The sequence below is a fragment of the Pithys albifrons genome, chromosome 9, assembly GCF_047495875.1.
Source record: "Pithys albifrons albifrons isolate INPA30051 chromosome 9, PitAlb_v1, whole genome shotgun sequence".
Taxonomy (NCBI): domain Eukaryota; kingdom Metazoa; phylum Chordata; class Aves; order Passeriformes; family Thamnophilidae; genus Pithys; species Pithys albifrons.
This window is the reverse complement of record NC_092466.1, coordinates 24,280,068-24,303,924: the sequence shown is the minus strand read 5'-3', so window position 1 is coordinate 24,303,924 and position 23,857 is coordinate 24,280,068. Positions and strand designations below refer to the sequence as shown.

At 35.8% G+C, this 23,857-nt stretch overlaps 1 protein-coding gene across 33 annotated transcripts in view; it reads left to right on the top strand.

The window, feature by feature from the left end:
• Window positions 1–23,857, top strand: part of KCNMA1 (potassium calcium-activated channel subfamily M alpha 1) — a 430,172-nt gene that overhangs the window by 318,318 nt on the left and 87,997 nt on the right. For 19 of the 33 annotated variants that reach the window (XM_071563747.1, XM_071563746.1, XM_071563768.1 and 16 more), the window contains 4 exons: window positions 3,974–4,060; window positions 10,442–10,518; window positions 11,716–11,868; window positions 19,801–19,974. In XM_071563747.1, the coding sequence (XP_071419848.1) occupies window positions 3,974–4,060; window positions 10,442–10,518; window positions 11,716–11,868; window positions 19,801–19,974 (491 nt within the window). The remainder of the gene's footprint in view (window positions 1–3,973; window positions 4,061–10,441; window positions 10,519–11,715; window positions 11,869–19,800; window positions 19,975–23,857) is intronic. The other 14 variants (XM_071563758.1, XM_071563757.1, XM_071563755.1 and 11 more) reach the window with 1 other exon arrangement.

The window sequence follows — 23,857 nt, the reverse complement described above, 5'->3', positions numbered from 1 at the left end:
TATATATATATGCATATTTTCATATTAAACAAAGACATGCATCTCTAAATAACTGATGGATGCATTCTTCTTGGTATACAAATAAGACTCTTGTTTCTCTTTGTGCTGTAAATAGATAAATAAATATACAGCAGAGGAACTGGACATCATACACAGACCAATATGATCGAATGAATGCCATTTATTACACACCACATACAGTTTATATAGAGCTAAAGCTACACACAATTGGCTAAGTTAAAACTTACACCACCAGGCCACAAACTTTAATTGGTTATAATCCATATCTCACAAGTCCAGTGTTTATATTGTCTTACCCTGGCTATTTTCACACACCTGCAGAGTCCTGTGAGAACCTACTGTGTGAATCCCTGGGGAGTAACTCCTCCCCACCACCTAGCAGCAGCTGTGCTCCTTGCTGCTTCTTAGCTGATAGGGTTTGTCCAGGCTGGTTTCAGTCTTACAGGATCTTATATAGATCTGAATTGCTCACTTGTGATTTTTCTGTTGCTACAGTGCTGTTTGTTCCCTATATTCTAATATTTTTATTCAAAACATTTCCCTTGCTCTAAATATTAGAGTGTTTATCAAAGCATAACTTTAGCTAATGACACTACAGGTGTCATAAGAAATAATTTTGTTCCTACATTAATAAGAGATATATTTAATATATCCTTATAGACTCAGTAGAAATTGCTCATGATTTTGTTCTGGTTATATATCAGTGTGTATATAAACCCGAAGCTTTATGAAGTTTTGCTGTAACTCTTTGCCAATAGCAGTGATGGGGCAAATGAATTTTTATTCCCAACAGAAGATTTTGCTGCTGGGTCAAACTGCATTAACTGTGATCACATCTATATTTTGTGGCTATAAATACATTGTATTTGTAAAAATAAGTATATGTGAATGAAGTATAAGATCTGACAAAAATAAAGTCTATACGCTGACCCATCTGAATTGATTTAATGTGCCTTAGAAAACCTTGAGATACAAAATTTTGCTCACAATACCTTACATCCTAAATGAAGCCAGTTACTTTTAAGATTATGTTCCATGCATCTTAAAAGGACTGCTTCGTTTGCTTATCATTTTGTAAAATTTTAAGCATTGTTATGAGGAGTGAACATTTATACATCTAGCGGTTACCTAGTTTGTGGAGTTTGGGTTGTTGAACTTCGACTAGAATTTTTTTACTCTTTGGTATGGTTTACCTCCAAGAATTTTATTGAGGAGAAAAACTAACCTGGGTTTAATGTAGAGAAATTTGTTCATCTGTTTTCACTGAAAAACTGTAATACTTACGTGCTTAAAGAATCAAGTAAGGGGATAAAAGTATTTTTCTGACAAAGCAGTACCTATTTGTACCTAAGAATGTAGATGCAGTTATGATAAAAAATTTTGACAGAAAGACTTTGGAGATTTAGTGGCAGAAAGATTCTCCCCTAGCTCTTGAGAAGGCTTATCTAGGCTTAAGATAGGCTATTTTCAGCTTTTGTCCGTGAGTACGGACAGAGAGTGTCTCACCTCACTTAGTGATGCTGGTACAGGAGACAAAAGCTAGTGCAGGAAATCTGGATTTTCCAATCTGTTTGTGGCCTAAGTGACTGGTTTCATATGAAGAGATACTTTTGGGGCTGTTTCTTTTGTTTGTTTGTCTGTTTTCTTCCATTTTAAAACCTGTGAAAATTATTAGTAAAACTGTATTAGGTAAATGTTTTGGTTGCAAGTGCAACCATTAAACCCAATTCACTAGGAAAATAAATAGTAGATATGACACTAGATGATAAATGCTAGATATTGGTTGATGGTAGATAATAGATGATACTAGTTTAGCTGTGTAACTTTATTTCATCCCATTTATCTGCATGCATAATGTAGGTGTTATTTCCACCATCACTTTTCAATTTTTGCAACTGGTACTAAAATGTGCTGTGGAGATGAGCCTGCTTTCCATGGTGATATCTCCCAATTTCTGTAGTTCTCCTCTCCTTTTCTGTTGCACAGCTTGAAATAGTGAATAAAGGAAAAGCAAGGTATCTGGGTAGATGCTTCTGTTGAGATTTAATTTCTGTTTAAGCCTCTGCCAAAGAATACCTGTGTGAGAGTGAGATAAAAATGTAAACTAAGCCTTTTGCAGATGAGCTCTGATTCAGTGTTCCTTATTTTGCAAGTCAGGGGCTGGGCTTTCGGAAATGGGGAGCATTCCTATAGCAAAAGTCTTTAGAAAGCGTACATGGAGCTATGTAATCCCAAATGCTTAGAAAAAGGTCATCTGTAGGCATTCTAAATTAATTAATGTACCTCATAGTGACTTAATCTGTCATTTGTAAAAGGGGATAATACTATATCTTCATTGTTCCTGTAAAATGAATTAAGTATTTGTGTATCTTTTGCATGCTGTAATGATAACCATTGCGGAAAAACAGATAAGAAAAATACGATGCTGATTTTAAAGAACAATTTCATGAAGCCATGCATGAAGTAATGGCAGTAAAACACTACTGAATGAAGTTCCAGATTGTGAGAAGGAAGTAGTTTGGGGTATTAAACTAAGAATTGTATTATAAGGTCTACATAATGGGGGCTGAATTATGACTGTGTGACCAACCTTTAACTCCTGAACTCATGAGCGCTTTATTTTGGGGACTGCATATTCTTGTCATAGGGCCTTGAGAGTGTGTGGAATTATACAAAACAATGTGCTCATTAGTAATATGTTAGATATATCTTTTTTGTCATACTAATTTATTCCTAATGTATGGAGAATAAATAATATATTGAATAAGAGACATACTGAAACCCATATTCCCTTCTAACAATAACATGAAAGAATTTGGGCCTTCACAGTTTGGTAATGTATGTCTGTTCAGAAATGGACTTAATTTTTTTTTATGTATACAGACTTCCCTTAAATCAATTTTTGCTAAATCTACAAGTGTTTAAATTGCTTATAGTCTTTATTTACTCCAAATTGCACATGCATGCCATTACTACATTTTGAGTTAGAGAGCCTAAGCTTTAATAAAAGATAAAAAAGAGAGAACTTTTGAAAACCTTTATTAAGTTTTAGAAAGTCAAAAGCTTAGTTGTATTACACATTAATAAAACAGATTGGAGCATATATTTACACTTACCTATATGTGTACATTCATATTTAGCTTGTTACTTTGCAAAGTGCCTTGCCTAAAATCTAGAGTTAATTTTTTATGAAAATATAGAAGATATTTGATAGAAAGACATGGATTCCCTCAATTCTTGATAGCAGTTTATAATTTCCTTCATCAAATTTAGCTAAGGGTATTCTGTCATTGTGATTGGGTTATTTTTGTTCTTTCATGGCTGCATAGCACTGTTTTAAAAATTTTCTATTCGTTTTATGTTTTTTTTCAGCTGTCGTGACTGGTTGTCTTGTACCATTCCCCTTGAGTGTATGTGTGTATTTATTGTTTTAAACAGTAACATTGTATGTCCAGATAGGGGTCCCATTAACTTTTTATTTCACTAGATATTGGCAAAAATTTGCATTGAATGGTTTAGCTTCACAAAGGATATTTTGTATTGTTACTAAATGGTGGTTGCTGGTTCTTTCCTTTTGACCATACTGTCAATTTTTTACCACTTTGCATGACAGAGCAAGGAAATGGCAATGCTCAGCTTCACACTTCATGTTTCTGAAAGGCTTCTGTGTAGTCTATATTTAAAGCAAAAACATAAGAGACCAGATATAAACACTTACATGATGTGATTATAGGCAGAGGCATGAGACTGTCTCAGACTAAAGTTTTTGTAAAAAGCATTAAACTGTTATTTGATTGGAAATTTCAAAGAAGAATGGCTTAAAATTTCCTTACAGCCTTTCCTAACTAGTGGGTCCCCTATAACAGAATCAAATAAAGCTAATTTAAAACATTCAGTTAAAAGTAATTTAAACTTATGGTTTTGTTGGTTTTGTTCTTTTTTCACTGAGCAGTATATTAATCAATCCTGGAAACCATGTCAAGATTCAAGAAGGTACCTTAGGATTCTTCATTGCAAGTGATGCCAAAGAAGTAAAAAGGTAATTCATATATCTTTAAATTTGAATACATAGATTTATTTATTGTCAGTTTTTTCCTTACGTTCGAATGCATCACCTAATTTGCATTATTATCTGATTCCTAGGGGAAATTGAGTTGTTACTCTAGTGAGCCAACGATATGTACATGTAATTTTCCTAACTACAGTCCTAAATATCAAGGAAATTAAATAATTTTGCAGCAGATATGAAAAGAAATAGAGAGGCTGTTTTTTTGAATCCTACTAAAAATGTAAAGTGTTATTATCAATTTCTCTATAATTTGTCTCAGAGGAATTGCTATGAGAGGGGACAGGAATTAGTTTTGTCTGAGTTTCGGGTTTGGAGGAGTTCTTATTTACATAGTCTTTAGCAAATACTTGATGCAAAGAAACAACTCTATGCATTCAGTAACTGCATTAGCAAAATAATATTTATGTTCTTGTAATTTTTCTGTAATGAAAATACAAATTCTATGACCTCATAATAATGAATCAAACTACAACTGTGCACTATATTCCAACCACTGTAGACAATGTCACAGGCTCATTTTACTTGGCTGTATTAGATTTGGGATGAATGAAAAGGAGTTTTATGGTATTATGTTTAGAACCAAATGTGTGTACTCTTGGTTTTTTAAGTTTATAATATGTTTGGAAGGAACCAATGAGCAATGTGAGAAAATAATTTTTTTTAAAGATAGAATTATTCAATGTCTGTAAGATTACAAAAAACAAGAAAGGAAGAAAATTAACATTTGCAGCTGAGTTCCTTCTCATAATTTGTATTTTGTTATAATTCATACCATCAAGAATCAGATTCTTACTTGACATTCTCCATGTGTTTAATATGTTAACTAAATCCTATACTTAAAATGATAAAATATTCAAATTATACACTTGATTGAGTTCAGACTTTTTACAATTAAATACTAGTGAAATAATAGTTAAGCAATGCATGTTTGCCATGCATGTTTAAAGAAAGGAAAAAACCATCCAAACCGTGAAATCAAAGAACTTGAATTCTGTTTTTGTTGAAAGATCTAAGTGATTTTTTGGCTAGGTGAAGCATACAGAACAGAACAGCACTGCTCCTGTCCTCTCATATTTCTCGCACCATCTCTGGAGTATGTGCATCCTGCACTGCCTCAGGTACACTTGCTTTTCAGCATATAGTTCATTTCCTCTCTGGTGCCTTTCTGCAGATGAATATACAGAACTGTCTTCACAGTGCTTTACTGAGATGCTGGTTTTCTTTCGTTCATAAGGCACTTTCCTATGAATTGTTTTCAGACTGCAAGTAAAATGGCATAGCATTTTTAACAGGGAGAAGTTGACTGTTAAAAATAAGTGTAGAGCAATTTTTCACGTAATTCATCTAGCACATTTTATCTAAAACCAAGCTTGAAACAAGGTTTCCAATTCTGCCTGGCTTTGTTTAGAAACATCCTGCCTTCTTTACCACATTTCTTAATTGTTCTGTGCAAAACAAATGATTAGTAATGTGTTTCAACTAACAAAGCCAACTAGGAAAGGTGTTCACTTTACTCTTTTGAGCTATGAATTAGTCAGAAAAATTGTTCTAAAACTGAGGTCTTTCTAGAGGGAAAAAGATTTTTTTTTTTTAATAAAGCAAAATTAAACATGTTATATACCTGAGATTCAAATTAAATTATTCTAGGCTTGTGTTAATGAAGAAGTATCAGCTCCCTTAAGCTAAAGCTATTCATATTTATATATCCCACAATGAAATATAATATATGATGTTCAATTACTCTTCCTGCTAGAATCACTTTTACATTTTTAGAACAAGAGTTTTCCATTAGAAGCAATTATACCTAGAAACAATTATGCCTTGGTAAATAGCTTCACATAAAAAGTTGAATGTTTAAATATAACACTAACTATATGAGTTGCATCTTTATTATTATTTATTCATTTACGTGTTAGTACTGGCATCAGAAATCCACATGCTTCAAAAATCACTTAATTCACTCCGGTTATATAGAACGTTAATTTTATTACAGTAATCACTTCAAGTGTTTGCTTTGACTTTGGACATAGGTTTGAAAGTACTCTTTAAGACATTTGCCCTTCAGTGAACTTCAAAAATGTGATCTCTAGAAATTACCTGTGTGCAGTTCATGCCATGACGTTTTGTAAGGGAATTTTTGTGGTAGTTGATTCTTGTTCAATAAAGGGGCTTACAGCTGGATTGGGAAGTAATTGTGAAATTTGGAGGCAGTTTTCTCCTCCTTGCTTATGTCTTGGCATTGATTCACAGATTGAAAAAATATTTTATTCTCATTTCCTTGGAGGTAGTTTGTTTTCGTTTTGGTAGAATGTGAATATCTTGAAGACCAGAAACTTTCTGCAGCAAAACCTTTTTTTGCGTCTTGGAAATACTAATGCAATGTCACAACCTAAATAAGTAATCTTCCTGGAAGGTTCTTACAGAAACTAAGTGTTCTACATTTCTTCCATCAGAAATTTTGTGCTATATTGATTTTAGAAACGTTAATAACATTCAGTGATGTCTCACTGCAATTTATATTTGTCTTCTCTGGTTTGTATCTTGTATGCTATCTTTCTCCTGATGGGCCACTTAACTCCCAGGGCCATTATTCAGAGATGTAAAATAACTTAAATAATTTTTTACATATTTAAATTAGGTATTTCATTTATATCTCTGACCATTTCCTTTATTATTGTTCTACCCATGGCAGCCACGCTCTGCTTAATCTAGGAAAAATAACAGCGGTCATCCTAGCTGCATTGCCAAAGGATGCGTTTAATCAGAGGCTGTGTACTAATATTTTTTATTTTCTTTTTGTATGGTGCTGTATATTGTTCTGTTTCAGGGACATCCCTACTTTTGTAGCAATCCAGCCATCCAGTACTGTCAGCAAAATCTGGGGGTGGTTGCAAAGTGGCAGCTTTGCCTCTTACTGCCATATTGTATTGAGAAATATGCAATGAGAGGAGCTCGAGAAGATAGGCAGAGAGCTGACCTATCCTGAGTGTGGACAAGTACAGGGAAATAAGCAGGTTAAGAAAGTATGTTTAATTTATTATGCCAGCAAGAATCCTGCTAACCTGTAAGTGTCCAGCCGGAGGTCACTGCGTGATCCTCGTGAAATGTGTCATAGCAGCCTTAAGTGACATGTTGACTTGGCAGGCATGATTAAACTCTCCTATGGGCAGTCTGATGCACATTTATTAAATTGGAATTTTTAAAAAATCCTATTTAAAGTAGAAAGTTTATCCTTTCTCTTTTCCTTAGTTCTCCTTGTGCTTTGCCTAATGGTGAGCCATTTATACAAGAGTAGAAGTTCATGAGCAAAAATATTAAATAGAAATCTAGATGGTTCATCTTGTTAATTGCATATTCTTGTTTGAAATTTTGGCTTTTGTCTGTTCAAACCAAAATGGTTCTTCTTTATTTAGATATGAAGGACAAAAAAAAAATAGTATCATAGAATAGTTTGGGTTGGAAGCAGCCTTGAAGACCATCCAGTTCCAAGCCCCCTCCTGTGGGCAGGGACACTTTCAACTGGAACAGGCTGCTCAAAGTCCCATCCAGCCTGGCCTTGAAGACCTCCAGGGATGGGGCATCAATAACTTCTCTGGGCAGCCTGTTGCAGTGTCTTACCACCGTCACAGTCAAGAATTTTTTTCTAATGTCTAATCTAAACCTACTGTCTTTCAATTTAAACCCATTCTTCCCTTGTCCTGTCGCTACATGCCCTTGTAAATAGTCTTGCCCCATCTATCCTGTAAGTTCCCTGCAGGTACTGGAAGACCACAATTAGGTCACCCTGAAGCCTTCTCTTCTCCAGGCTGAACAATCCCAGTTCTCTGAGCCTTTCCTTATAGGAGAGGTGCTTCAGCACTCAGAAAAACTTTATGCCTTCCTCTAGGCTTGCTCCAACAGAGCCATGTCCTTCCTGTCCTGTGGACCCCAGAGCTTCAGGTGGCATTTCCCTAGAGCAGAGTAGAGGGGCAGAATTGTCTCCCTGGACCTGCTGGCCTCGCTGCTTTGGATGCAGCCCTGGATGTGATTCTTTCTGTGCTGCAAGTGAACACTGGCAGGTCATGTCCAGTCTCTTATCCACCAGCCCTGCTAAGTCTGTCTCAGCAGGGCTGTTCTTGATCCATTCATCCCCCAGCCTGGTTTCCCCAGCCCACGTGCAGCACCTTGGACTTGGTCTTGTTAAACTGCATGAGATTCCCATGGGCCCACTTCTCAAGCCTGTCCAGGTGCCTCTGGATGTATCCTGTCCTCCAGGTGTGTCAACGGCACCACTCAGGATATCATCTGCAAATTTGTTAGGTGTGCACTCAATCTCTTTGTCATTAATGAAGATATTAAACTGGTCCCAGTACAGAAGGACCCCTCTCATTACTGATGCCCACTGGAACTCTGAGCCCTTGACTACTGCTCTCTGGATGCAACCATCCAACCAATTCCTAATCCACCTAACAGTCCACCTGTTGAATCCATCAGTCTCCAGTCTGGGGAATAGGATGAGTTTTTGACTGTGTCAAAGGCTTTACAGAAGTCCAAATAAATGACATCTGTAGCCCTTCCCTTATCCACTGATGTAGTTACTCCATCATAGAAAGACACCAGGTAGGTCAGACAGGATTTTCCCTTGGTGAAGCCATGCTGGCTGTCTTGAATCACCTCCCTGCCCACTGTGTGCCTTACCAGAGCTTCTAGGAGGTCTGTTTCATGGTCTTCCCAGGCACAGAAGTGAGACTGATAGTTTCCAGGGTCATTCCTTTTAAAGATCAGTACAATGTGTTCATGACTTTCCAAATATCATGGACAGTGGCTTGGCAGCTACATCAACTCACACAATTATACTTGTTTATTCTCTTCCCAGGTTAATTGTCCTAGTTTCCACTGCCTATGCATTTGCTTTTTGCCCTTTAGTTTGACCAGGAGTCCCCTACTCAGACAAGCTGTCTCTTGTCTTTCTTTGCCCAGTTTCTTGCTCCTGAGGATTTCTAGCTCTTGTACTCTGTGGAAGACTTCTTTAAACATCTGCCAGCTCTGTTCCACTCCATTGTCCCTGCAGACAGTCTCCCAGGGAATCCCACTAACAATCTCTCCTGAAGAGCTGGGAGTTTGCTGGAAGTTCAAGAGCCTGACTTTCCTTCTTACCTTACCCATATTCCTCAAGATTGCAAACTCCACCGATGTGTGACCACTGCAGCCTATATGTCTTCCAATTCTGATGTCCCTGGTTAGTTCACTTATGTTGATGAGTATCAAATCTAGTATCACATTTCCTCTGGTAAGGCTGTCATGTGGCTTAAGAAGTTATCCCCCATGCATTCCAAGAGTCTCCTGGATTGCCTACAGCTTGCCATGCTACTTTTCCAGCAGATCTCAGGGTGATTGAAGTCCCCCAGCAAGACAAGGGCCTGTGAGTGCCATGCCTTCTCTAGCTGGAGCAGGAAGGCTTCATCAACTGCCTCTCCTTAATCAGGTGACCTGTAGTAGATCCTAACCTTGAAGTTCGCTTTGTTATCTTAGTCTCTGACTTTTACCAACAGACTTTCTGTTTGCTCATGGCTGTTCTTCAGAGACAACTCTTCACATTTAATCCACATCTTGATACAGAGGGCAACCCCTCCGCCCCTGCTTCATTTTGTGTCTCTTCTGAGCAACCTGTAGCCATTGATAGCCACACTCCAATCATGAGATTCTTCTCATAATAGTCTGAAACAAGACTGTTTCATTCAGATGTTCCTTTAGGAACTTATTTTGAGTGGATTTTCCCTTTCTGGTTTGTTTTCATCTTTGTGGGGGACTGTTGGGGGGAGTTTGAGGAGGGTTTTTTGGTCAGTTGTTTGGTTGGTTTGGATTTTTTTGCAAATAGCATGTCTGATATTTATTGTCACAGTGATCTCATTGCAGTTTCACTGTAGCTAAAATGAACTCTTAGTTGTGACTAGCTTGCAAAACTGGTTTAGGGTGGTAGACAGTCTTAAAAAAATACAACTAGTAAAAATAGCTGATAAGAACAGAAAATTCATTATATATATTTTTTCCATGACAGAAGTCATTGGATGCTCTTTTTTTTTCCAAGATGAAAGACAAATGAACTGATACAGTGTCATAATTATCATCTCTTCTTTCAGTTACTTTTCAAATAAAAATATATTAAAAGAAACATGAATTTGGAGTCTTATGTTTGAAATTAATGGTCTTGTAGCAAATATTTCCTACTTTAAATATCCAAACCGTTTCAGAGATTAAAGGAAATTAGTGTTGACATTTCATTAATTTGTCACTGCAAGAAGAGGAAATGTGGGACTAATTTCATTTATATGGATTAAGAAATGTGGTGTTTTTTCCATTCTCTCTCTCTAGGGCATATTTTTACTGCAAGGCCTGTCATGATGACATCACAGATCCCAAAAGGATAAAAAAATGTGGCTGCAAACGGCGTAAGTAATATTTCTATCACTCCCTTCCTCTCCTTTTCATGAACTGTTCAGCCCTGAAGAATACCTGTACGTGTGTCTACATGTTTGACTCAGTGGTACAGAAAAGCTAAGAAATAAATGCACAGCAACATAGTAAGTGCCATTTACATTTCTGAAGTCTATGTTTTTATTGCATTTCACACCACTCACACCTATGTCTTCACTAAAAAGTCAGTTAAGGTTCAAAGCTAACAAAACCTGAATAATTAAGTCAAGCTAGATCTAATTGTGGAGGTTTCTCAGTTAACAATTAGCCAACAGTGAAGTTTTGCTCTCATTCATAACATGCAGAAATCCAGTAATTTCAACAGTTTTCTTTAAAGTAAAGAACTTTCATCTGTCTTGCTGAACATGTTTCTGTAAAAGAAGCAACTAGGGAATTCTATTCTATTGTATAGCTACTGAAATAAATTATTATTGAAATAAATGAACATTTTTACTGGAGGAAACTGTTGTCTAGAAGAATTTAAATATTAGTGCCTCATATATATCCTTTTAGCTGTAATGCTAATATTAATTAACTTCTTAAAGTATTTGGACAGTTTCTCATGAAGAAATAATTGAGTTTTGGAATTGAGATCAGACTTTGCATTTGAATTTTTATAAATATGTAGCAATTATTATTTTACCTATCTATATTTTGAAAGGACTTTTTTTCAGGAACTACCACAACCACATTTTTGCTAAAGATGTGTTTGACCCATGCATATTTGTAATATTGATAGTAAAGTTATTTGGAGATCCATTTCGCAATGGATATATGAATATTTATGTGCATTTCATGGTATTCTGCCATGAGAAAGAGAACTCAGTTCAAAAGTAGTGATTAGGTAAATTGAAAGATATCAGAAGAATTTGATCCTGTCTATTTTACCATTACTTTTAAAAAGGAAAAAACATTTTCTTATTTATAGTTTGAGTCAGTGTTATCACTGCACTATTTTAGAGGATGGAAGACAGCCTAAACTGGACATTCTCTGCCTTTATGGAATGCCTGAAATAGATTAATTCTTGAATCCTTTTTTTAAAAAGCTCCTCTCCTCCAAAAAAACCCACAAAAAAACCCCAACAACAAACCAAACCAGGAAGTGTGGAACAATAGTGTAATTGAGATAAAGCAGCTGAAACACTGACAGAAAATGGTATTTATCTTCCCAGTAGCCAGAAGGAGAGCAAAGCACTTGGAAAGCATGCCTGATGTGGAAGGAATGTATGCATTGCCTAACATATTGGAAAAAAATTGTTCAAGAACAGTTTATCCATGTGAGAATGTGACCTTTGAACTGCTGCCAAAGCCAATGAGTCTGCTGAGTAAGTTCTGGTAAAGCCAGTTACAGATGCCTCGGGGTGCCTGTAGATCTCAAACAAAATCTTTTTTCCAAATTACTCAACAGTTAAAGAGAAATATATTACCTGTTTAATTTTACCTGGTTCTGTCAGGAAACAAAAAAGCCTCTTTTATTTGTATTTTCTTCTCTACTCCTCCTTCACATAGTGTATGCTTTTAAAACATGTTCTGCTTAAAAAAAAAAGTCCCAAAAGATCTGTCAGTTTAATGTGAGATCTATACATATTGTTAGAAGAAAGGAATCATGAATTCAAACTATAAAGGGCAAGAGCCCTTTATTATATTAATGAGAATCTAAGTAACCTCCTCAATACTAGGAAACCTGAGACCCAACCAACACAATGGATATATTATCAGCAGTAAGGCCATGGAGAGGCAACAGTAACAACTTCTGTGAGGAGCAGTAGGAAATGTTACAAATAGCATGGTCACACATCAGTCCAATAGATGAAAGGGTGTTGGACAGATGAATAAACAAATTGATGGAATTAGTGAGGCAGAAGAAGGAGGCAGCTGTCAGAGCTGGTGCAGTAAGCACTGAACAACACTAAGGAAGGAATACTCTGGGTCAGGTGAAAAATTTAAAAATAAAGGTCAGTGAGAGTAAAATCTTAAATTTCCCTCTCATTGTCTCCCCTCTCCCCGAATCTGCCCTCTCTTTTATTTCCTAGACGCAGATAGGGGCACAGGTACTATGACAGGAGGCAGTCCTTGGTACACCTGAGAACAGCTTTCTCTTAGGGGCATGCTCATAAGTATTAGAAACAATACAGTTACTTTGCTTTGCAAGTACTTTCAGCAAAAACTTTTAAATGAAAAATTTCAACAGTAATTAGTGATTTTTGGTTCTCAAATTTTACTGACAATCTTGAGATTCCTTTTATGGGACCCGTTTTATTTTCACTTTGTTTTGTTTTTTAAGGTAAGTCTTTAGTGGAGTCTGTTATTCATATAAAGTGTTTTAGCTTTCAAATCACTAATCACTTTTGAAAAACTTTAAGTATGTCATTCATCTGTAAGCTACACAAATCATAGGTCTTAAAAATTCAGTCTAACCAAAACAAAGCATAAATTGAGAAAATTTACCTAATGAGTTAGGAAACTGTCGACTGGTCTGTCAACAGAAAATATGTCAATTTGATTTTAAAAGACACTACATACAGTCACACATGCGTCTGTGTAGTCCTTTATGATAAATATATATTTAAATTAGTAAGTAATATAGTAATTAGAGGCAGCTGAATGTGGAAGATGTTTAAGATGAAATGAAAGATTGTGTGTAAAATATTGACACATTCAGGTGACTTAAATGTGAAAGAATATCTTTATATGGAAAACTTAATTATGGTGGCATTAATTATTCCCATGACACTTAAAACCCACATTCTTTAATAATGCATCTGAGGGTATGCTTCAGTTTAGATACTTTTTGAACATTAGGTTGTAGCATTGTTGGGGTCTAAACGTGAGTCTGACCTACATAGCCATTTGTCCAAACTTGTTAGGCCTAATGTTATTAATTCATGGCAGATCAGTACATTTCTACAAGGTCGGGATAATCAATGTAATCTCACTTTCCTTTTGCAGTTTTTTTGCCATCCTTTTCTTCTTACCCATCTCGTTCCCTGAATAACATATGAATGCTGGTGTCATATTGTCCAAAGATACTTGTATGGAAATTTGATTCGCAGATTGTTATTTTTTTTTAATGTTTTCAATCACTTTCTATTCCTGTAGTTTTTTGCAGCAAGAGCCCAAATACATGTATACATTTATACAAAACGCAGCCATGTTGGGATGAAATCTCTAAACTGGATGACCTATTCCTCCTGTTTCTTTCATTTTGTGCAACAGCTATGGTCTAATTCTCTATATATTTTTTCCAGTGACAGTGCTTGCTGTGAACAGTGGGGGTTGAACCCCAGAGGGAACATATCATGTGTACATTGATGTGTTTGAAGGAATTTCTTGTAATCTATGACAATTGACAAACTTTTGATTTATTTTTCCTCTTGCTGCCTTGGAACACGGCCCCTACTATATTTTAACTGCACACTGATAGTGATCTATTGTGAGTAAAAATGGGTTCCCTGTAGCCCATAGTGCGGTCCAACCTGTCTTTCTCTAGCAGAGAGTATTTTTGTTCAGTATTTTGGTTCTTTTTTTTATTTATGTTGCATGTAGCAGTGATGTCATACCCTCAAGTTTCTCATTGTTTACACCAATGGAGATTAGGGTGACATTGAAGAAAATACAGCAGTTTTCCCTTCTTCCGCCTATTTGCCCCTTTTTATCACAAGCTCATTTTTTTATCCCAGTTTGAAAATGAGATCTTGGCAACAGTGTTTTCTTGAAATTGTTCAAGAGATATTAATGAATTTTTAGAGATATCAGTTAGCCCGGGGTAACTGCCACTAGAGCACTATTTGCCTGGTTAAGTACACTCCAATTCGTTGTCAGGCCCCTGTTCAATTTTTTGGTCCTTTCCATTGCGTAGCTGACATAAAGAGCAACACAGAAGTCTTTTACAGTCCTAATCTAACTTCTTTCTTCTAATTGATGGAAAAAAAAGTTGATTGGGAAAAGCTAGACAATGAATTAAATGTGTGGCTAACCTATAAGCCCAGAGATATCTTCGACAAGAAACAAACTACAGTGATTATTTTCCTGAGCTTGCTGATTATGAAAATAACTGCATAAATAGACCCACACTGACTTTTCAGGACCTTATCTGTAAAATTTTACATTATTATTATAATATATAGAATAGGAACTTTATAGACCACTTCATGGCAATCTAGGTCATACCACTTTAAATTGTACAGAATCTATGAAGGCTCTCATCAGACACGTGACACGTTTTAGTGTGTACACTTGTGATGATTTGAATAAACATTGGCATTTGGGTTATGGAAAGAATTTGCTGCTTAGAAATACAAGTACTGCAAATAAATGTACTGGTTATAGGGCAGTGTTGAGATTATATGGGCTTGTTCTTTCAAACAGCAAGGGGGATCAAGTATCTCATATCTGCAGTGTGGCATTACTGTACCAGATTGAGGCTGTAACCATACTGTGTAACTGCAGCTATTCTAAGTGAGGCTGTGAGACTTCTGCCACATTTTACCACATAGATGTTTTGAATTTATTGTGTTAAAAGATTTCAGGTCTTAATCAGGATTGAGATATTTTTTCCCCCTTTTAGCCATACACACCAGCATCTTACAAAGAATCAAGTTAAAAATTACGCTCCTGGCGTTGCATGATAAAGTGCTGGCTGTTTTCAAATTGTCATGGCCTGCATTATAATTACCATTATTTTCTGCTTGTCTTATTGTGGTGCCTGCAAACTGTTCTAAAGGATTGAGATCCAGTTGTGGAAGAAAGAGTTCAAACAGAGAACAGAATTTTCTCCAAAGATCTGTTTTTAGCCTTTAGAATGACAGCAGATTGTGAAGCAGGTCAGCATGGTAAGAATCAATACTAAACCAGAAAAAAGATAATTTCTGTGGATAAAATGATGACTGCTATTGACTTTGAGGCAAAATACTTGAAGTACTTTGGATTTATTTGAAGCAATGTATTTATTTAAAACATATTTATATCTTGAGGCCTTTCTGAACTAGAGAAATTAAATAGTAATAAATAAACAAATAAAGGGGCTCTTTATGCTACAAATAATTAAAAAAGAAAAGCCATCTGGCTTTGATTCTTTCCCCCCCCCCCATTTCAACAATAGCTTCAGTTTGTTCAAAACTATGGTTAGCTTTGAGAGTACACTGGCTGAGAGTCTTCTTTAAAGTAATGAAAGAAAGGTCATGATCAGATTTGAAAATTAAAATGAATTGGTCTATAAATGTGCTGTTACATCAAAATCCATGAGTCATTCTTATAGTGACTAAAATAGGCTAAAGCGTCCACTCAGATCTCCTGCTGTTTTTACAGTTTTCACAAACAGCAGCAGCTTGTGAACTGAAGCAAAGAAATAACCAGTTGCTTTTGATTGCAAAAATTGCAAGACAGTAAAGAAGCTCATTTGCTAGTCTTGAAGTTGCCTTGTAAAAATTAAGTAATGAAGAGATAGCTTTGTGTTAAGTGAAAAAACAGTTCTCACAAACAGTTTAAGACATGCTGCTGTATTTTTCAGGAAAGTGACACTGTGCTGGGAGAAGTCCTGTCTCTATTTCAATCTCATGATGTTAACCAGCATTGCTGAGAGGTGATCAGACCAGTCTGGTCATCCTTTAATGCTGCTGATATTTTACTCATAGTGTGGATCATGAGAACTTGATGAATTGAAATGACACTGTGAATTTCAATTCTGAACTGTAGTGGGACCTTTTTATACCATTTGCTGGTCAAGAAACCTTCCAGTTCCTCTTAACCAGCTGCTACCTCAGAGAGATCCACTAGATGTCCTCGGAGATCCACTCTTGTTACTGCTGAGGTCAGGGAAAGCTCTCATAGTGACAGGAGGATCAGGAGGATGGGGTAGACTATGGTTTAAAAAAAAAAAGTCAGCAAAGATGAAGGGATACTTTGTTCTGCTTCCTTGAAAAGAAAAAAAAAAGGAGCTGTTCAGCTGTTCCTTGACATATTAGGTAGAGAATAATCTGCAGTTTCCTCTGCTTATTTTTGCAGCTGGAATTATTTCCCAATACTGTTTGTGAACTCTAAGTAACACCTCAGATCCAGACTATCTAGACATTTTAACTCGACTTTTTGAGTTTTTGAGATGAGAAAGCAGGGTGCTGCTTGAAGCTTAGGCATCAAGGGCACATTCTTTCTTTCTTGGAATGGAAGGCTACTGCCTCCTGAGAAAAATTGACAAAAAAAATATTTATAAACAATTGAAAGAAATTTTGCTGTCCTTTTGCTCTTAATAAGTAATTAAATAGTTCATATATGCCTTGTTTTGTTAGTAAATTATTTAAACAGTATTATCTTCATGCCCATGAAAACTTCCCCTGATATTTTTACTAATTAGTTTTACAAATGCTGTGTGATTATTATCATATTAAGTAGAAGGACCTGTTCTTATTTTTTTCCATTTATTATACTATTGAAAATAGGGAAGTAGTTTCTTGTATGTCCCAATTTAGATGTTCACTAGTAAGTAATAACAATTCTATTCAACATCCATAACACTTCTAGGAATAGAAATCAGCTGATTCTTGTGCAGGTTCTACAGGTGTCAGACGAATTTAACACTCACCCAAAGGCTGTTCTTAAGGTCTCCCTGCCTCTCTGATGATTCCCATGTTTTGTTAATGTCTATGGAAGTTTTATAGAAAATGGTATGTGTGTGGCGGAACCATTTAAAATCATTTCTGTCTTGTCTTTGATCTTGTCACTAGTCATACCTATTAGTAGTATGTGTTTTGTTTTATTTAAAATAAGTATTGTGTTTGGTATGAATGTAACTGACTGTATAAAAGGGAATGAAGAGTAACAGCATGCTTTCTTTCCAAAAGTTATTGCTCTGATATGCAGTTGCTTATATACTGGTTGAAACCCTTATAGCAAGTCCTTTCTGCTACTTATATTTCCAGGTCCAAGGCTGTTTCCTGCATGTGAAGTATTCAAATGATGCATGATCTCCAGAACAACTGACAATAATAGTTAAAAACAGTCCCTGAAGGGCATTACTTTTGAGAAACTCCATGGTGTCTTTCCCCTCTTGAACAGAAGGCCTTAAATTTTCCACTTTATTGGTTTAAGTCTGATGAAAATGTTACAAAAATTTCCTTCCAAGCCTTCTTTGCCCTTAAGGATGATTTCTTTTTTAATTTTCATAAATGTGTGCTATCCTATTTTTGACTGTTGACAAGATATAGCTACAAGTAAATGAAAACCAGGGACTGTTACTAACCAATGACATAGCAGTTGAGAATTTCAGTCTGTTTTGCTACAGCATTTGATTAGAAAAAGTCCTTCAAAACAGCTATAACTAAAGCAAAATGGGCCTGCCATTTACATCACCTACTGTTAGTGTTTCATCAATGCCCTTTATTTTTCTTTAATTTCCTTATAAAGTAAAATAGGCATACTGGAAAAACTTCCACACTTTTGGTAACTTATTTCACTTTTCTTTTGCTGTCCGACTTTTCAACTTTAAAGAATGTGTTGGGAAGAGTTAGACAGAGGGAAACCATAAGGAAACAAATGCTGTTTTGAATTTTCTGTGTAGTTTGAATGTGTATGCATCAAAAGCTGCAGTGGAAATCTTCATATTAAAAGCCAATCTCTGAGAAATGATGTACCATGCAATGAACAAGCCTGATGCTGCATGATGACTTTTTTAACAGCTGTCAGATAACTCTACTAGGATGCTAAAAGAACATGGCATTAGTCATGTGAGCAAAGTTTTAGAGGAATGGAGTCGCTGCTGAAGAGATCACTCATTCATTTCCCGCAGTGCCTGTTTTCCACAATCATAATGTTACCCTTGCTTGACAAGTATACTGTATGGCAAGTCATCAAGGCCTTAGAACAGGACTTGACCCATTTGAGTGTTTTCAATCCCTCTTTCCTGGTGACTGTGGGATTAAGAAACCGGAAAAAAAAAGATAAAAAAGATAAATTATTTTAAATTTAATGTAATTACCATAATGCAAAAAAACATCCTTAACTGAAGGTACAGGCCAGAGAAACATTACCTTCTTTTTGCATTTGCTTGTAAGGTTTTGTTTTTGCCTGTCAATGTCTTCTTGTTTTTAGTATAATTGAGTCAGTTCAATCTAAACCATTACCAAAAGTGTTGGTTCAGTGCAACATGTGGAACAATCTAAGTGGCTTTTGGATTTCTTTATACTTAAACATAACTGTGATTAGGATATTTAACAAAAGTAATTATACATGCATTTAAAAAATAGGATGCTGTATATTTTTAGAAATACATAGCAAGGACATTCAGATGACTGAAGGATAAAAATGGTCTAAACCTGGCACTCATTTTGGAAGTAATGCCTAATTCTACATTCAGTTATTTGGTTCTTGTTTGACTTTTGAATCCAGAGCAGAAAACATGCTAATGATTGATTCGGCGTGTTTCAGTGGACCAATGCTCTGTGTGCTTTTGGTGATGCCTTATTTGTGAACTGATCTTAATGTCAAGCATATTTGCCATTATTAGTTGTGTCTCTTATATGGGCAAATTTTGGTATTCTGTCAAGAGTTAATTTGAATTCCTGAAGATATAATGCAAGGAAAATAAATTTTCAGAAAATTTTATGAGTATCTTGTAACTCTTGAGTAATGTTTAATTTATTACCATAATAGAGTTCCTTGGCACAGTTTAATACAGAGAAAATATTATCATATGTTTAAGAATAAATATATTGATATGTATATATATGTGTGTATGTGTATAATGTATTTGTGTGTATGGGTGTGTGTATGTAAGAATACATGTGTATGTGTGGTTTTGTGTGAGTATGCATACACATATATATTTATATATTAAAAACCCTTGGATTTTTACAGGAAACAGGATGAGTCAAAAATATCTAATGGATTAGCAGCTTTTGTTTTCATTTTAACCCAATAGTATTAATTGTGCCAAGGGAAAAGCATAACCTTAGGATTCTGTGCTTTAACCATGTTCTATTTTGATCCAAACACTTGACTAAACAGTAATTCTTCCCCATGACTGCGGTCACCTTATAAGACTGAACAGAAATAAAGATCAATTTATCTTTTGCCCTAATTTTAATGGACTGCCAAAGTGTTATCAATAATCTCGTTGCATTTTTTTTTTCCTGGGTCAAGACTGTTAACATTAACTAAGGCCTGTATTAAATCCCTTAAATTACCTTCCAGCTGCCTTGTTATATATATAACCTTGCCATTAACCTGCTGCTCTTCCTCTCCTCCCATCCAACACATGGTTATAGCCAAGATGTCCATCTACAAGAGAATGAAACTGGCATGTTGTTTTGATTGCGGACGCTCTGAGCGTGACTGCTCTTGCATGTCAGGCAGTGTACATAGTAACATGGACACCCTTGAGAGAGCCTTCCCACTTTCTTCTGTCTCTGTTAATGATTGCTCCACCAGTTTACGTGCCTGTAAGTTTTAACACCAACACATGCTGTTCCATGTCTGTGGTGTCTGTGGTATCATCCCCGTCTTGTGTCGTACATTGTAGTTCTGTGAGTTTTACTGGGCTGATGCTTTTTTAAAAAGTCGACCCCAAATTTGAGTGCAAATTTTTATATTTCTGTTTTAATTTATTTTTGATACAAAAAATGTAATTCATTATTTTGCTATGTGTGCTCTTTATAAAGCATCCTCTTGCAATAGCATGCAAGACCTTAGTAGTGCAGTTTGGTGGCATCTTTTTTATTTAATTCATAAAATATAAATTGTCATTAATTAAAAAATATATAAATATTTATATATGTTTCAGTGGAGGAACAGGCCTGTGTCTGAATCTATGACTGGTGCTAAGTGGTTAGCTTTAATAATGGTGGCATTAAAGCACCATACAGTTGTTAGTGAATAAATATACAGGATACAATACAGAAGATGAACTGTAGTAGCTGAAATTCTATTCTATACTGCCACTATTGTCTTTAGTTTTGTTTTTAATCCTTCATTCTCAATAAGGCAGACATTCCATCTAATACTGAAACTACCGAAATATTACTGTAAACAGTTGTACTTTTTGTAGTGCCTTTTTAGAAGGACTAGCCTGATGAAAAGTCCTGGTACAAATGTTTTGAAATTAACTCTAGAATCTATCCCATAGGACAATAGCAGTCTGAAATAGGCCCCAAAATCTCTTTTGAAAGATCAGAGCTGGGAGGGAGAAAACAGAGAACATAGAACAATTCTGCATAGCCATTAATTCTTTGAGTGAGCTGTAGGGATTCCAAAGCTTGGTTTATCAGTGTGATGTCACCAGTTGAGGAAGATTGTGGGTTTTTTTGTTCTTCATTTCCTTGTCCCCTTTAGTCATTCATAGCAGGCAAGCCTATGTCTTGGGACAGGAACTGTTTTCCTTTCCCTATCCAAATGTCAAAGAAAAACTACAAAGTTATTCAGATACATCTGTGAGAAGTGTTTAGAGTTTTGATCAGGAAGCACATCTACTTTACATTACAAGTCATTAAGGACAAAAGTGCCTTCACTATAAAGACTACAATGTAGTTAGAAGATATGCATCTGGTTCTCTTTTTATGCCTTGTGTATTGCAGTATGTTGTCCAAGTGGTGAATGACTTTGCTTTAACTATTTTGAGCTTTGAGCTATTTTTCTGGTTGCATATATACAAATGCCATAACTTTGTTAGCATTTTTTCTCTCAAGACTATGTCAAGTAAAATTATTCTAATAGGATTTCTTGGAAATTTTACCAGAAGTCTTATTTCAGTATCTCTTTATAAACTCTGAATATCCTAGCTATCTACATGGTTGCAACTCATGCATCACCTCATGGAGGATTGTTCCCAGTTTTAAGCCCTGCTCTAAAGCACAAGAGTTTTTATCCTTTAAAGAGATAAATTGTAGTAAAATATATTTTGTTAAGAAATTTCTGAATGAGAAACTGTCCTGTATTGAGAATTGCTGCAGGCAGTTACTTATACAGTGTAACAGTCTCAGTAACACAAAGTCTGGTAGAGTTTGCGGTAAGACCAGTACAGAGAGTCTGTGGGTTGGTCCTGGCACTGGTGTTAAAGAAACAAGATTAGGATAAATTAATATGTCCCCTACAAGTGAGTAAAAATTTTGCCATTAGCACTGTTTGGCAAGAAAAGGAAACTAATTTGTAGGTTTACCATAGCTTTCGAATCCACTTAAGATTCTAGATAGGCAGATAAAGTGAACGCTGTTGATTGTGTTGCCTGCTGAGCCAAAAAGCTACACAATAATGGTATTATTTCCAAGAAAACCCAGTGTTTTTTGGGAAACAGATATATGTTATATTTTGAAGGATAAGTGATATTGACAGCTTTGAGGATTTTTAGCATCCTATCCTTCCAGAGCCTTTCTTCCCCTTCATCACTCCATCAAATCAAAAGAGATCTCACTCTTCCCCTTGTGAGACTAGTCACCTTTGACTGGTAATAATAAGTTCGAAAATCAATACCAATTCACACTCTGTGTAAAGCAGCATAAGCCTTTCTTTTCCAATTAATATATATATACACACACGCAACATTGCACTGGCAGGGCTTCAATAGAAATCAGTGTGTTTTGCTTGCAGTGCATAGGGGTCGTGTGATGCCCATCTTGACAGAGCTAGTTAACTCAACGAATGGCGGTGAGAGTCAGCTTTTCATTAAATATGAGCAGATGTGAAATGTAGAGTGTTTGACAATTAGAAATGGCAGCAGCAGGGCCCCAGAATCAAAGTGAGGTCAGATTGGTGGATCAGATTACCTCTCTTACATTCTTTAGTTGTTCTGAAAATCATTTTGAATTAGTGTCAGTGGAGCCATGATGGGTTTTGCCCTTTGTCTTTTATGCTAGGACTGTATTGTTTCCCCAGACACTCATTAAAGGTCATTATACTATTACAGGGCTTGCTTTGGTCGTGGTGCCCCAGTTGAGTTGGTTTGCTTCTACAATTGCTTAATGCGTTTCTTTCTTTCCTTTATGTTTTTTGTTTATTTTTTTTAACTTTGGTTATAGAAGCAAGCTTTTTTTCCCAAGGCAAATAAAATCACAGACCATTGTATGAAGTTCCTTGAAACAATGAGTAGTTTGGGTGAGAATTAGTGCTGTTTCTAAGACTCTGATGTTGAGTAGAAGATATCAATTTACATATTCAATGATGTATACAGGATTTAGTCTACTAATTGTAAAATATGCAGAGAAAGTAACACTTGCAGTGTATTTTCCACTGCAAATGATTTTCTCTGCCATTGTACTGTTGTTTGTACTTCCAGCAAATGAAAATCATGTTTTGATTAAAAATAATTACATTAAAAGAGCTTTTGAGTTTATGGGCTGTTTTCTGGTGGAAAAAAATGCATATAATTTTTCTAAATGTAAGGAAATAGAATTTTAAATCTTCTTTGTGGTATCTGCATTTTTTCAGGTTTTGCTGCCTTTGATAGGTTGCTATGAAAACAGCAGTCAAATGATCCAAATATTTTTTGCACTGAAGACTCAAGTCAATTACAGTGAAGAGTGACACTTAACCACTGAAAAACCTGAAGTGGTTTATATACTGATATTATATTAGTAATAGGTGCAATGTTTCTGCTTAGTTTTGTGCCAGATCTTGGGCGGTGGGTGCCATTCAAGTATTTAATTGATACAGACAGAATCTTAACCTGAACCATTTAACTTCTGTGTTTCTATCTCACCCTATAGCTGTGGATCTCAGAATATCAAAAGTTCTTGTTTCTAGAGTAAACCTTTTCTAAAGTTATCATTGTGCCCACTGCCATGGGAATATAAATTTCCAAGAACATTCTTGATATTAGGCCCAAATATCTCTTATGCAGCTTGTGAGAAAACATGCTTTGCCATGCTCTGATACTTTTGAAGACTTTTGCTTTGGTGAATCTCAGGGATCTCTGGAGAAAAAAAGAAAAGTTTAATTATTCTTGTATTTTGAATTGAGGGCTCAGCCCAAACTCCTTGTGGAGAGACCATGGTAAGACAAGTTGGAGAAAGCTTAGCTTTTGAAAGTAATCAAAGCATGTATCGACCTGTGTGCCAGATCGTTTAGAGCCATATATTGCATATAGTCTTATACTGTCAGCATGTGATTTATGTTGTACAGACATGTTGGCTGCTGAATCTCTCTCAACGACCTAAAATGACATTCTGCAAGATTAGGTGAACATTTTGGGTAGCTTGAACCAAGGCTGATAAACTGTGCTGAAACAATCTATGGCAATGTGGTTTAGCAAGTTAGGTCAAGAGAAACTCTAGCTTCTTCACTGAACCTGTGTTACTTAGGGTGATGTAGGCTCTGCCTGTGCATCTTTAAAAC